We start from the raw sequence: 13,580 nt of genomic DNA, 5'->3' as shown, positions 1-13,580 counted from the left end.
TGGGGGTTGGGTTATGGAATTGGTAGAGAGAGAAATTTTTGGTTCTGTTTTGGCGCCATTTTGGGTTAGCGAGTGTGAGGAACACGTGCGATGTGCGAAGTTGAAACGTGGCCTCATTAAAGATTTTCAAGTTTTTTTTTGGGTAGATTTTTGAATATTATTCATGAAACATTTTGATATTATATAAAATAAATAATTTTTATCAATTTTTATCAAACGCATTTGTTCTATGTTATAATATCCAATAAAAATAAAAATAGTAAAAATAAAATGCAAAAAAAACCCTTATTAAGTGTCAAATGCTGATTGACATATAAAATAAATTAGCATGAAAAACAATGCCACGAGGACACGGAATCTCATGAGTCATGCTCGTGGCTCATCAATGCAACGATTCAACAACCATCCTAAACTAAAAAACAGAGCTGCAAAGTCGTTTTCTCTTCCCTTGTATTCGCCACGTATCGGATCTTCCATTGGCCCACTAGCGCTGGCCCATTTTACGTCATTTTTGCTAAAAAAAATTCAAAAACGGATGCTTCTTATTTTCCTCTCTCTCCTCCGTCTCATAGAACAAAACAAACCCACCCCTCGTTCATCTCTCTCTCTCTCTCTCTCTCTCTCTCTGCGCTCTTCGTTGACAAGAGCGGGGCGCGAGATCCAAATAAAAAAGACAACGAAGGGCAGGTTGATCACGACGATAGATATCATATAAAACGATATGTATTCGTGAAGGACGGTAGAGTCATTGTTTCTCTATCCAGATTATTTAATAATGTGCCAGAGTGGCAGTGATTGAGGATCATTCGAGGAGATTCCAAACGGGTTTTATTGAATTTTTTGGATTTGGAATCTGGGTTTGTCTGGAAAACAAGATTTGGTGATTGAGAGGAGGAGGGAGTTGATTGCGTTTTCTGGGGGATTGGGAAGAGAGGAGTGGGATTTCTGGTGAATTTTAGAGATGGGTTTCTTGAGTTTTATAATGGGGTGTGCAGGATTTGGATTTGGTTTGTCTGCTGGGCTTGTCATTGGTTATTATCTCTTCATCTATTTCCAACCTACAGCTGTTGAGGTCTTTCTCTTTCTTCTCTCTATATATGTGTATACAAATGTATTTATATATATGTTCATACAAACATGCACACATATAAATGTTTTCTATTGATTTCCTTGATATGTTTGTTTCTATCTCTTTTATTTGATTCAAAATGGTGGTGCATATTCCTTATCAGATATATATGCAATTTCTATGATTATGATTTTGAATTGAGTTTGTAGTTGATTTGAGTAGTGCATAGAATCATGGGAATACATCTTTAAAATATTTAGGTAGATTTTAGTGGATGGAAAATTAGAACTAATGTTTTTTGGTTTGTTTCTTGGGAGAAAAAAAAATTACATTGGCTTATTTTCTAGGGATATTGATGCAGAGTTTGAGCTTTTCAAGAGCTTGAGCCAGCAGTTGTTAGAATTAACATGTGATGTAACAAAACCGCATCAGGGCTTGAGGCAAGGATGCTTCCCATGGTTGCTGGATCTTGCTCTCTGAGTCATCCCTTCCTTCCACTACTCTAGCTATTCGATAGAGTATTCGTTTACCTTTCTATTTTCTTACTTTATATTAAGTTTATTTTGGTCTCAATGTCTCTCAAGTTGTCTTGCTACTAGTGATGAGGCCCTCTCTTGCAGCTTCAGCATGAAGGCGCTTACTTGTTTGTACTGAAAAGGTGGGTTAAGTCACAGACTGTCTCTGATTAGTTGGTGAATTCATACAAGTGGTTCTGATCATTTTGTTGCGTAAAGTTATCATATTTGAAGGCGAACATCAAAAGCAAGAATAAGGTTTTAAATTGCGACATTGGGTCTTAGGAATGGTCATGGGATAACAATATGGGGATTACTGGTCAAGGTGTAAATGTGTAATGGAAATCTGTTATCATTGTTGTGAAATTTGTTTATCACTAGTAGAAAGTCAACCATGCTCTTTTTTATTTTTATTTTTTATCTTAGTTTGTCATATTTGGTTGATTTTGATAATTTTTCTATTGATGTTACAACGCTTTGATAAGTTAAACTAATAACATATGTTGATAATAGCGAGGGTCAAGGTATACAACTACACGGTGTGGTGGATGGTAGTATCTTGGTAATGGGGTACGAGGTTTGTACATAATTTTGAGTGCCTACATGATTTCTTTCATTTCCAACATCATGCTCTCCAAAACAGTATACTGGCCAGAGCATGGGAATGGGGGTGGAAAATGTGAATACGAAGCTCTCAGAAGCTAGCCAAGTCAGTTTGACAGGTCTACCAAAGCTTGTCCGGCTTTTAAAGCACATTGTGATTTTCCCATTAGTAATCATCGCTACTATCATTATCTGATGAGCGGCATTTTACGTATACTTGATCCACTCATGTCTAGAACTTTTGTTTTCATATCATCCGATCTGGCCTTCTCTTCTATGAGAGTGATATTTATTAGCAGAAGCTTCCTATACTGTAATCAGTGCCACTTCCCCCACTAAGTAAACTTAAAAGCGGCACCGCCAAGTGCCAGCATTAATTAGATGTACTCAAATCAGCACCAAGCACTACTTATTTAACTTGCAAAGAGCCTTGATTTTGAACTGCCTTGAGGTACTTAATTAGTGGCATCATCTTGATCATCATCATCTTGATCATCAAAAAAAAAAAAAAAAGGTACTTAATTAGTGGCATCATCTTGATCATCATCATCATCAAGTCTAATGAATTAGAATTGTCATGTCCATCTAACACTAGTTCTTCCTTCTCTTTGACCTTCTTCACATCCAAGTTAATGAGTAAAAGATGATTCTTTGTCTCCTTTTGGCTTCTCCATGTATTATGTGTGATTTTTAGTCTTATACTATGATAAATACAAACAAGTTCATTTAGTTTACATATTATGGTTGATTTAAATATACTCTAAATGTGCTCAAAATTAGTTGATTATGTGGATTCAATTAATACTTTGATAGTTGTTGGCTGAAGTTTGGGAGTCAACGTGTTAGGTTATTGTGACATAGTGTTGGCGAATTTCACAACAAAATTAGAGTATGTATTCTAGTTTCATCATCATCATTATCATCCTTGCCTTAATCCTATATGAAAAGCATCGGCCACATGAATTCTCTCTTCTTCTTTTTCCTTGGCAAGAAACTCACACACCCATTTTGTCCCATGGGGACTTGAACCCTGCCTCTTACCTTGGGAGGTAGAGGAGATACCATTAGGCTACCTCCTTTCTGGTAAAATGAATCCCTCACCTCATTATTTACTATTACAAGCCATCTCTTCTCAATCATTTTTAATGATTTCATCCCATGTTAACTTCGGTCTCCCTCCATGCCTCCTACCTTCTATGCCATAGGCTTTCTCTTCTTACTGGAGTATCTAGTGATTTTCTTTGGATATGTCCATACCACATAGGTCTGTCACCTAATTTCCTTTAGGTTAAAAGTTAGTTAAGTTAGTCAGGTTTGGAACTACCTCTGATCCATGGACTTCGTATATTACTAAATGAAGATAAAGTAGGGTAATTTCGTCTCATGAATCTCATAGTCACCAATTACGGTTTCTTTTCATGCATTCATTTCACATAAATGTCTTTAGGATGCATAACACATGCATTATATGACTTATATATAAGGTTTAAAGTTTGAAGAACTGTAGGAAAGTTGGATGGATCAATTGACCTATGATTGATGCCTGCCTACAGGACTGAGTACGATTGATTGATTAGTCATCTTTTTTCTAATGGCGAATATTTGATCATATTAGAAAGAGTACTGTCATGCATCTATTTTTTTTTTTAAGGAGGAGGATGATGTGATAAGATGCACGTACTATAAGTGTTGAAGTGGGTCTTCGTTGTCTCTTAAGGAAATGGTTCATGCAGTACAAGCATGTCTGTGTGTCAGTGCATGGAAAATAAGCTTAATAGCCTAAGTTTGATAAATGTGCGACCACTCATCGGCATGCATAACCAATGCAGTTATGAGACTATGAGAGAAAGGGTGGCATTCTTACATTTCCTACAGTTGCATGATGCTAGTAAAATAAATTTAGGATAACAAAATTAACAGTTTCATATATTATGGTAACTCGAAAATTTAAAGCTTTTCTTTCTGCGTTTGGCTAAATCTAACTGGTTTTTAACTACTGAATTGTTTAGGACCCTGTTATTCAACCACTGGTTGATCATGACTCTGAAACCTTGCAGCGGTTACTTCCTGAGATACCCCTTTGGGTGAAATATCCAGACTATGATCGTGTATGTATATAGTGGTTGTTACACCTTCTAAATCATTGTATTTCCTTGGTTATTGACTGCATTGGGTTCTGACTTCTGACCCCCTCCTTTGTTGTGTTTATTCTTGTCAAGATTGACTGGCTAAACAAGTTTCTTGAGTATATGTGGCCTTTTTTGGACAAGGTACTTTCCCATGTTCAGCCGTTTCTGAATCAATTTTTGTGGCTAATTGCTTCTCCTTAACTTTTCTGGATTAATTATATATTTCTTAACCTTTTTAAAACAGGCAATATGCAAGACTGCAGAGACTATAGCAAAGCCCATTATTGCTGAGGAAATTCCAAAATATAAAATTGATTCCGTCGAATTTGAAACTTTTACTTTAGGGTCTCTACCACCTACTTTCCAAGGTTAGTTAATCTGATACACCATTAAATCATTTTTCTTTTTGGCTTTGCAACCTTGTATTGTGCAACTGAATTCTGGTCTGAAAGCTGGACAAATACTACATTTGTTTGTTAAGTATGAAATAAACTGATAGAGGTAACTTTACTTACATTTTAAAGTAAAAACTGGAACTCCAAGCATGGAGCCTAGATTTCTTAGTGAAATCTGGGTAAAGTCTAAAAAAATAGTCAGTGAGCCGAAGAGATTCTGGTTTTTATTGATGAAAACTTGTTGTAATTGAGAAACAATAACGGGGATAATTTGTATGTCATAATTGAGAAAACTTGTTATAGTTGAGAAAACTTGTTATTGGTGAGGTGAAGGACTTAGGTTACATGGATAATTTGTGTGTCATAATGTGAGTGTGTTTCAAGTGATAGGAAATGTTGTTTAATGAAGTAACTCTTTACCTGTATCCTGTATACAGATTACTACTACCTTGAAGATAGTTGTGTTTTCAAGTTGGTAGAGAAGACCAAATTGTTGTCTAATGTGGATGCGTTTTTAGACATTGAAGAAGTTGAGGCCTTCCTGGTCCCCCTAATAGTTGTGCATGGCCCTAGCTGCCTGAGATCTGGATTCACAAAAATCTCTTTTGGAAGTTAACATTACAATTGCTATATATATATAAAAATAAAAAATAAAAAAAAATGAAGAAGAAGAATTGCCACACTTCAGCTTTTGATTTGTTTTAATACAGAATAGAATGTGTTGAAGAATGCTTAGTCACTTAAGTATTGAAGAATAGTTTTTGGGAAGTCAGAATGTACACAACAGAGATGCAAATAAATAATGGCAATTATTTTCAAGGTTTCCATATGTTGTTCACTCAATAGAATGCCACACTTATGGCTGCTGTTTTTCTGATAAATTGTTTTTGGTTGCTGGTGCTCAAATAGCATTGTTTCACATCGATTAAACTTACAAATGGTTTACCTTGTTGAAATTTTGGATTTATGTTTTTGGAGGTTTGGTCAATGTTGCAGATAGCTGAGGAGCCTCTATGTTGACTATAAGAACCCTGATGCTTATTTTATATTGGGACACTCTATTTTTTTTTTTCTTTTCTTTTTTTTTCTTTTTTTTCTTTTTTTTGTATTTTACCCTTTCATAATACATTTGTGTATTTTAATTATTAGAAAAGGATGAATGCCTATGTTACAACATTTATGGAAATGATCACTTTGGTAAATATATGGAATATTGGAATATAAGTGAATCTGACATGCAACTATAACTTTGCTCCGAACCTTCTACACAAAACTTGTCTTTGTAGGTATTAAAACCTATATGACTGAGGAGAAGGAATTGATTATGGAACCTTCCTTAAAATGGGCTGGAAATCCTAATGTAACTGCTGTTGTCAAAGCATTTGGGTTGAAAGCAACGGTTCAGGTTATTGGCTTGTTTTATTTTTTAAGAAAAATAGTTCATTATTGTTCTAAAGACACGCACACTCACTCACATAGCACTTTTTGCTGCCTGTTCTTAGTTTTACATAAATAGCTTCTTTTGAGAGTTTCAGGTGGTGGATTTGCAAATTTTTGCCGCACCACGTATCACCCTAAAGCCGTTGGTTCCATGCTTTCCTTGTTTTGCCAAAATCTACGTTTCTCTCATGGACAAGGTTTGTTTTGTGATGGTATTTTTTTTTGGTCTCCAAATTTTGCAATGATTTATGTGCTCAAGGTGGTGTGTTTTGCATTCAACCATTCACAATTGCTATTTGATGGTTATGGGACTCTGGTATTGTACTTGCAGAAAAAAAAAAAAAAAAATTGATTTAATTGGATGTTTGCAGAGCACTCAAATCTTGGACTTATATTCGCGCTTCATTTTAAAAATATTATTGTGAATACAGCATAATATTTTTGGGTTCATTCATTAAATGTTAGGTTTGGACACCATTGGAGTATTCTTTGTGTCAACCGAGATATGATAGACGCAAATCATGGGGTGTGACTTACCATATTATCTGAGATTTGGTAGGTCACATCCCATGATTTGCGCCTATCATATCTCGGCTGACAAATTTTTTTTTTTGAACCATAAATGACTCAACATCAATTTAATAGCCACATACGTTCTACACAATGACAGATACAGTCTCCAAGTGGTAACCAACAAAATGGAGGATTAAAAACAAGACAAGCTGGCCTAATAGAGGAATCACATCCCATGATTTGCGCCTATCATATCTCAGCTAACACTTTGTATATGAGTGACTCTTCTTTTCTTCTTCTTCCTTACATATCTTTGCTTTTGCAGCCACATGTGGACTTTGGACTCAAGCTTCTCGGAGCTGATCTTATGTCAATCCCTGGACTGTACAGGTTCGTTCAGGTACAAATCCTTGAGATGTTTCGAAGTTGTTTTTTGTTTTTTTGTTTTTTTTTTTTTTTGCTTTTTTTTTTTCCTATCTTTTATTTTTTCTGAATTTTATATTTCTAACTTTTTTGCTACAAGTTGTTGCGACATAGTCATATGCTTTGTTACATGGACTCTTCAAAAATAGTGAAGTACCCGCGTCTGACACGTATCCCTCGGACATGGGTATGGGATATGTGTCTGACACTTTTGGTTAAACATGTACTTAAAAAACATATCCAATCATTCAATTACATTATATTAGAACTTTAAAATGAATTAAATGCCTATGTTGAACATTATATTAAATAAAAACATTACTTTACTCTAGAAAATAAAATAAAATAATTAATAAAATGAATATTTTGCCGTGTCCGTGTGTCCTGTTTGGAGATTTGACACGTCCAACGCATGGACATACCCGTGTCCGACACCTCTACCCGAGTCCATGTAACATAGGTCATATGGTCCTTTGTTGACTTCAGCTGAGCCCTTTATATGTCTCTTAGATGATAATGCTACATTCATAAATAACTTGCTGGATAACATAACTGAATTGCAATGGAAGTTGTAATTCATATTAAAAAAATGAATTTATGGAAGTTCAGTTTTTGGGTTTGCCTATATGGGAGTCATTTAGTATACCTGCTTGCCGGAATGGTGTTTCGAGTTTCATCTGATGTCACCCTGCTATCTCTATTCTAGTCTTGCATTTCATCCCATGTCATAATTGAGGTGACCTATTGTGCGACTAGGATGGCAACCCCACTCAAAATTTGCAAATTGGCTTTTTAAGAAGGGGTCTACCACTAATCAGTAAATTGAAAAAAAAGGAGAATGCAGATAGCCTCCTGGTGTAACAATCAAAGGCTGGATTTGAGTGCTTGTACACGAGGTTGTACCTCAGTAGGTATCAGAAGCATCACATCTGATCTCCACCTCAAAGGTGGGAAAAAGAGAGGTTGGAAATCATAAACACATAACTGCCTGATATGACCTTCAAGGATTAAGAACTGAACCTGAGATCTTAGGAAAGACTTTAAAGCCACTTAACACTTGACTACAAGATGAGGATTATTGTTTTTGTTTTTGTTTTGTTTGCTTTTGGGTAAGTTACACTCAAGTCTCCTAAGGTATGTTGATTAAAAAATTACACTGGCCTCCCCTGGGGTTGGCGCACTTTGTACAGATTCTTCCCTTATGTTAACGGTTGACAAAGTCAAAGGACGACATTTGCTTACTTCACGAAAATTAAATTATAGAATACCAGATTTTCCCTTGTCCCTACACTTTAACTCTACAACTAAAATAATATAATTATTATTGAGGGCAAAAAGGTAAAATTATTAGTTCAATGGAAATGTGTGACAGTGTAGGTTGGTGTAATTTTTGAACGGATAGGGGAGGCATATGTAAATAAGCTATACTCAGGCGAAGTGAGTGTAATTTACCCTGTATTTTTCTTTTTCCTCAAATAAATTTATGACCAATTTTCTTGAAGTTACTTTTTTTCACTTCTGGCTCTCTTCACCCATGTTTACTTAATGGGAGCTATAGCTGCTGTTTATTTTTTTATGAAGTATAATCTATTTGATTATATTTTGAAAGACAGTCGGAATGGTCTGTTTCTCAGGATTATTTAATGAATCCCTCCAGAGATTTTAATCAATGCCCTACGATTTCAACAGAAGCTTGGAAGAGTATAATAAATAGTGTTTTGATGGTGAAAAAAGAAGCTTGAAAAGCTTGGGAAAATGGTGTCTTAATGTTGAATCAGACGTAATTTATTTTATTTATAATTTCATATATGTAATTTTTTACCTCACCAGCATACTGCCTATTCCCATGCAGGACTTTGGACTTCCTTTTCTTGTTTGAACCTAGTACCTTATGACTGGTGTGAGTATGAAAGTGTTATCTGATTTGAAGTTTGTTTGTGAATTAGAAAGATTATGGAAGATAGAGTTGCGATGGGTTAATAATAGCCTTTTGTGCATCTACAACTTGGTCCATGTTGTGCAGATGTGGACCATTTGTCCCACTTTTCTGAACGTGAAAGATTGTTAGACCGTAACCAAAGGCTCTTATAGTGAGTCACACAAGGTCAATGATCTAGACTTTGGGGATAGGGTTGGGGTGGTGGGGATAGGTTTTGTTGGTTGGATTAGTTAAGCGTTACTACTTTTTTTGAATTTAAATGAAATTAACATTTATTTAAATTCAAATTATAACTATAAAATAAAATTAACTCGATCCATCATCTTATCATGCAATAAACGGGTAAAAGCAGTAATGGACATGGAGATTTTGACGTGGAAAATCCAACCGAGAAAGTCTTATGACCTTGTCCGAGAATCCATTTTGAGAAAGAAGCATTACAACTTAGGTTAAGAATTTCTCACTCTAGAAAACTCCTAATTACCTTTTGACACAAATTGATCCACCAATCTCTTGTCAAGTCTCCAGAGTCCAGGCACATGATCCGCTCGTCACCAGACTTCACTCCTCGCATATTGCTTCTCTAACCATTTATTCAGTCTTAGCCACTAGTCGTCCTAATCAATCTTTGTTAAATGGATCGATGATTTGACGTTGGTGTTGACCTCTTCAGAATGTTTTACAGCAATGATATCAACACACACAGAATAAATGCAAGAATGGTGAATATAAAGAAAAATAAATGCACTCTAGAACTCACAAGTATGTTCTCTCTATGTGCTCTGGCATTAGGATTCTAGGTATCTATAATCTGCCTGAGATTAGTGTATATATAGGCAAATTTGAAGTATATAGTATAGGTTTTTGAGTGTTTTAAATTAGAAAGTAAAGTGGAATCCTGTTTTAATTTAAAAAGGAAAGTAGAATCCTGAATAGCTTGATAGATCTAGGAGCTAGGTTAGTAGATCAACACAATTCGTACTCCTCGTCCAATAGCTCAATTGATCGAAGTCTACTGCAGTTTTATACTTGGAAATTTTTTCAATATAACAAGTTTCCAAAACACTTGCATGCATAGTAAAGGGGATTTTGAGAATCAAATCAAATCTAGTACAATTAGAAACCCTAATGCATGTACGCATGAACCCTAATATTGGTGAATTCATTCAAGTGTCAAATTACCTTTTTACCCTTGGTGCAGAAGATTAAACATTTACCCTTGTATGTAACTCCAATTACACATTTACCCTTTTATGTAGCTTCAATTTCACCCAAGTCCTATTGACCTAGCAGAAGGAAAGAAACATTTTTCTGTATGAGCTAGGAAACATTTTCCCTACCATGCTCATTTATTTGATTTCTATTTCAAGGTTTTAACAATCTTAGAAAGTTTTATTTCTGCAGGAACTTATCAAAGATCAGGTTGCTAACATGTATCTGTGGCCTAGAAACCTAGAAGTACAAATTATAGATCCAGCAAAGTATGCTCCTATATCCAGTCTTTCTTTTCTTATCTTTTTAGTGGGTTACTTTTTTGTTTTAGTGATTTCATATTTAATATTTAACCAAATTAATACGCTTTGAAATTGCAGAGCCGCGAAGAGATCTGTAGGAATTCTTCATGTGAAGGTTCTGAGGGCAATGAAGTTGAAAAAGAAAGATCTACTTGGTTCATCAGACCCTTATGTAAAAGTAAAGCTCACTGAGGATGTGCATCCGTCAAGGAAGACTGCCGTGAAGCATAAGAATTTAAACCCTGAATGGAATGAGGAATTCAATATGGCTGTTAAAGATCCAGAGTCCCAAGTTTTGGATCTTAAAATTTATGATTGGGAACGGGTATATACTTCATTTTAAGAGTTAAAAACTTGTCTATCTCCTAATTCCATGTTGTTTGTCTCAAGCTGTTTATCCTTTTCCTTAGGTTGGCAAACATGACTTTATGGGCATGAATACAGTTCCCTTGAAAGAACTTTCCCCTGATGAACCAAAAGTTTTGACTCTTGATCTTCTTAAGAACATGAATGCAAATGATGTTCAAAATGATAAGTCACGTGGGCAACTTGTGGTGGAATTGAATTACAAACCTTTTAAGGAGGAGGAAATGGAAAGTGATTTTGACGAATCAGGTACAGTGGAAAAGGCTCCGGAAGGGACGCCTGACAGTGGAGGCCTTCTTGTGGTTATAATTCATGAAGCACAAGATGTTGAAGGGAAGCACCATACCAATCCGTATGTGCGGATCCTTTTGAAAGGGGAGGACAGAAAAACTAAGGTATATGGATAGCTAGACCATCTGCTCTTGTATGTTTATTTATATGTCTTAATCCTTTATTGAAAAATCTTGAATAAACAATATATTACATGATAACATGACGCACAATTTACTTCCCCTTGCAATCTGAAGTATTTAATGTTAATCTCAATGCTAGCAACTCTTTCATTTTGAGGCAACTTGTAAAACTTCTGTTAGCACTCTCTCTTGTTGTTGCATGTTGAGGTAGAGTAGCAAGCAAATAAAGTTGTTCTTGAATTGAAATTATTTTTTAATTCCTACTTTTTTACAATTTTGGGTTGGTAAAAATATTAGATTTTGACTTCCACCACAATGGTGGACCACTTAGTGAAGATGGTTTTGTGTTGTTCTTGGAAGTTTGATTTTGTTGCACATGTGGCCTGCCAATGATTATTTCGTATTCCTTTGCTACAGCATATAAAGAAGAATAGAGATCCAAGATGGGAAGAGGAGTTCCAATTCATGCTGGATGAGCCTCCCACTAATGATAAGCTACATGTGGAAGTTTACAGTGCCTCATCGAGGATTGGCCTACTACATCCTAAGGTACAGTTTTACCTACTTTATTTTCAACTTTTATGCATAAAGCAGAGGAACAGATCTTTCTGTTTTACATAGTTTTTCATATAGGAGAAAATCAAACTTAAGTGCTTTTGCTTGAGAAGTCTAGCTTTCAGATGATAGTGATGTTTTGCATTAGTGAAGCACTCTTTCTACAGCTCATTTTGCTTCGTGCAAAGATTAATGTTCTATTCTGGACTAGCATCAGCATTTAAGAGAATGCAATTTCACTTGAAATAGTTTTCTGTGGAATATAAATTTCCTTGCCTAATATTATTATGTGGAGTATAAGATGAATAGTCTCTTACACGTTGCTTACTGATATTTGGAACTACTCTTCAATTGTTTCTTCAGTTTGGATGAATGCATAATTGTTTTGAACGAAGTATTATTAATATTGTTTCTCTCAGGGCTTTAGACACAGTAACATTGCCAGTAGTCTTTTAGAACTATTTCCTGGAACTATTTTTCGTGGTAAAGTACAGCCTCAATGAACACCCTAGTGTGTGTTATTCCAGACTTTTTTGCTATCTAAACGTGAAGGATTAATTTCTAGATTCTCTGAATTCTTTCATAGATGAGCTGAAGCTCAAAATGACACTTAAAATACATCTTTTTGGCTGGCTGATCACTGTAGTGTCTGGGAGGTTGACATGGTGTTCCTGACAAGAAATTGTCTCCTTTTATACCTTTATATTAAATTTAATGGGTCCTGTTAAGTAATTATTGTTGATACTCTCTCTGCATTAAATCATTTACTTGTGTATTTTCTCCTCCTGGAATCAGGAATCTTTGGGGTACATTGATATTAGTCTTGCTGATGTTGTTTCCAACAAGCGCATCAACGAGAGGTACCATCTAATAGACTCGAAGAATGGACGAATCCAAATCGAGCTGCAATGGAGAACTTCTGCTTAAGCCTTTTGTTCGATCTTTTTCCCGATACATTTTTCCGAGATTGAGATAGCTGCGCACTTGGAGAGATACATTCTATTGTTTCTTGGTCTTGATACCAAATTATAATGTTTGTTGTCTGTATGTACCTCAGTACCAATAATACAAAAGTATATACTTCGTACTTGCTGTTGACACCCCAATTTTCGGTTTCATTTCTCATTTTAGGTTTTGGTTGTCTTGCTTGTTTACTATTATTACAGGATTCAGTCAATAATATTGTAACATATGGGGTGATTTGGTGATTCTTGATCTGGTCATTTCCTCTTTTGTTCAAGTCATGTCATCAAAGTTGCAATTTTGTTCCCACTATGGATTTGCTGCAATAAATCCATAACTGCACCCTAATTTCAATACAAGATGTCCTTGACGAGAAATTATTTATTGCAATCGTTGTAACGATGACGTGGTGTAACGGATGGCTATAAACACTCCACCAAAGTAAGAATAAAAAAGTTGATATATGTGCTTGTAGGTCTACTTTACTTTAGTGGAGTGTTTGTAGCGCACCACGTCATTGTTTTTTTATTATTATTTATTAACCCGGGGTGTCCGGGAAGGCACAAACTCTTAGGGTCCCTCAACAACCCGACTAATCCCTGAGGACTCGAAATGGAGCCTCCCCACCTGGGTCAGGTAAGTCACTGCAGGGACAGCGGAGGTCATCCACAATGAGCACCTAGTGGTAGGAGTGCACACGGTTTGGTTCCTTACGGTTCCGGTCGGAACTGAAACCAGAACCG

General features: G+C 35.7%; 1 protein-coding gene across 2 annotated transcripts; it reads left to right on the top strand.

Moving 5' to 3' along the window:
- Positions 1-610: 610 nt before the first annotated feature.
- Positions 611-13,066, top strand: LOC132300773 (synaptotagmin-1-like). Of its 2 annotated transcripts, none has more exons than XM_059798006.1 (12): positions 611-1,072; positions 4,197-4,295; positions 4,407-4,457; positions 4,561-4,684; positions 5,998-6,116; positions 6,247-6,348; positions 6,990-7,064; positions 10,431-10,507; positions 10,619-10,865; positions 10,951-11,301; positions 11,737-11,868; positions 12,670-13,066. In XM_059798006.1, the coding sequence occupies exons 1-12, from the start codon at positions 962-964 to the stop codon at positions 12,799-12,801; spliced, it is 1,620 nt and encodes a 539-aa protein (XP_059653989.1). In that variant the 5' UTR covers positions 611-961; the 3' UTR covers positions 12,802-13,066. The 2 variants fall into 2 exon arrangements, with proteins under 2 accessions (XP_059653989.1, XP_059653990.1); XM_059798007.1 differs by lacking the exon at positions 611-1,072 and adding an exon at positions 1,225-1,727.
- Positions 13,067-13,580: the final 514 nt, after the last annotated feature.

Source organism: Cornus florida, unplaced genomic scaffold, assembly GCF_030987335.1.
Source record: "Cornus florida cultivar Cherokee Brave unplaced genomic scaffold, ASM3098733v1 CherokeeBrave_3.0.0_Hap2_Chr03, whole genome shotgun sequence".
Classification (NCBI taxonomy): domain Eukaryota; kingdom Viridiplantae; phylum Streptophyta; class Magnoliopsida; order Cornales; family Cornaceae; genus Cornus; species Cornus florida.
The sequence above is the reverse complement of the archived record's forward strand: the minus strand, read 5'-3'. Positions and strand labels throughout refer to the sequence as shown.

What these genes read in the sequence shown, in the direction of transcription:
- LOC132300773 (XM_059798006.1), top strand. Translation starts at nt 962, where the DNA reads ATGGGTTTCTTGAGTTTTATAATGGGGTGTGCAGGATTTGGATTTGGT. An exon ending in TCTACCACCTACTTTCCAAG is followed by an intron (nt 4,685 to 5,997) that starts GTTAGTTAATCT and finishes TTGTCTTTGTAG; the next exon opens with GTATTAAAACCTATATGACT. An exon ending in ACGTTTCTCTCATGGACAAG is followed by an intron (nt 6,349 to 6,989) that starts GTTTGTTTTGTG and finishes TTGCTTTTGCAG; the next exon opens with CCACATGTGGACTTTGGACT.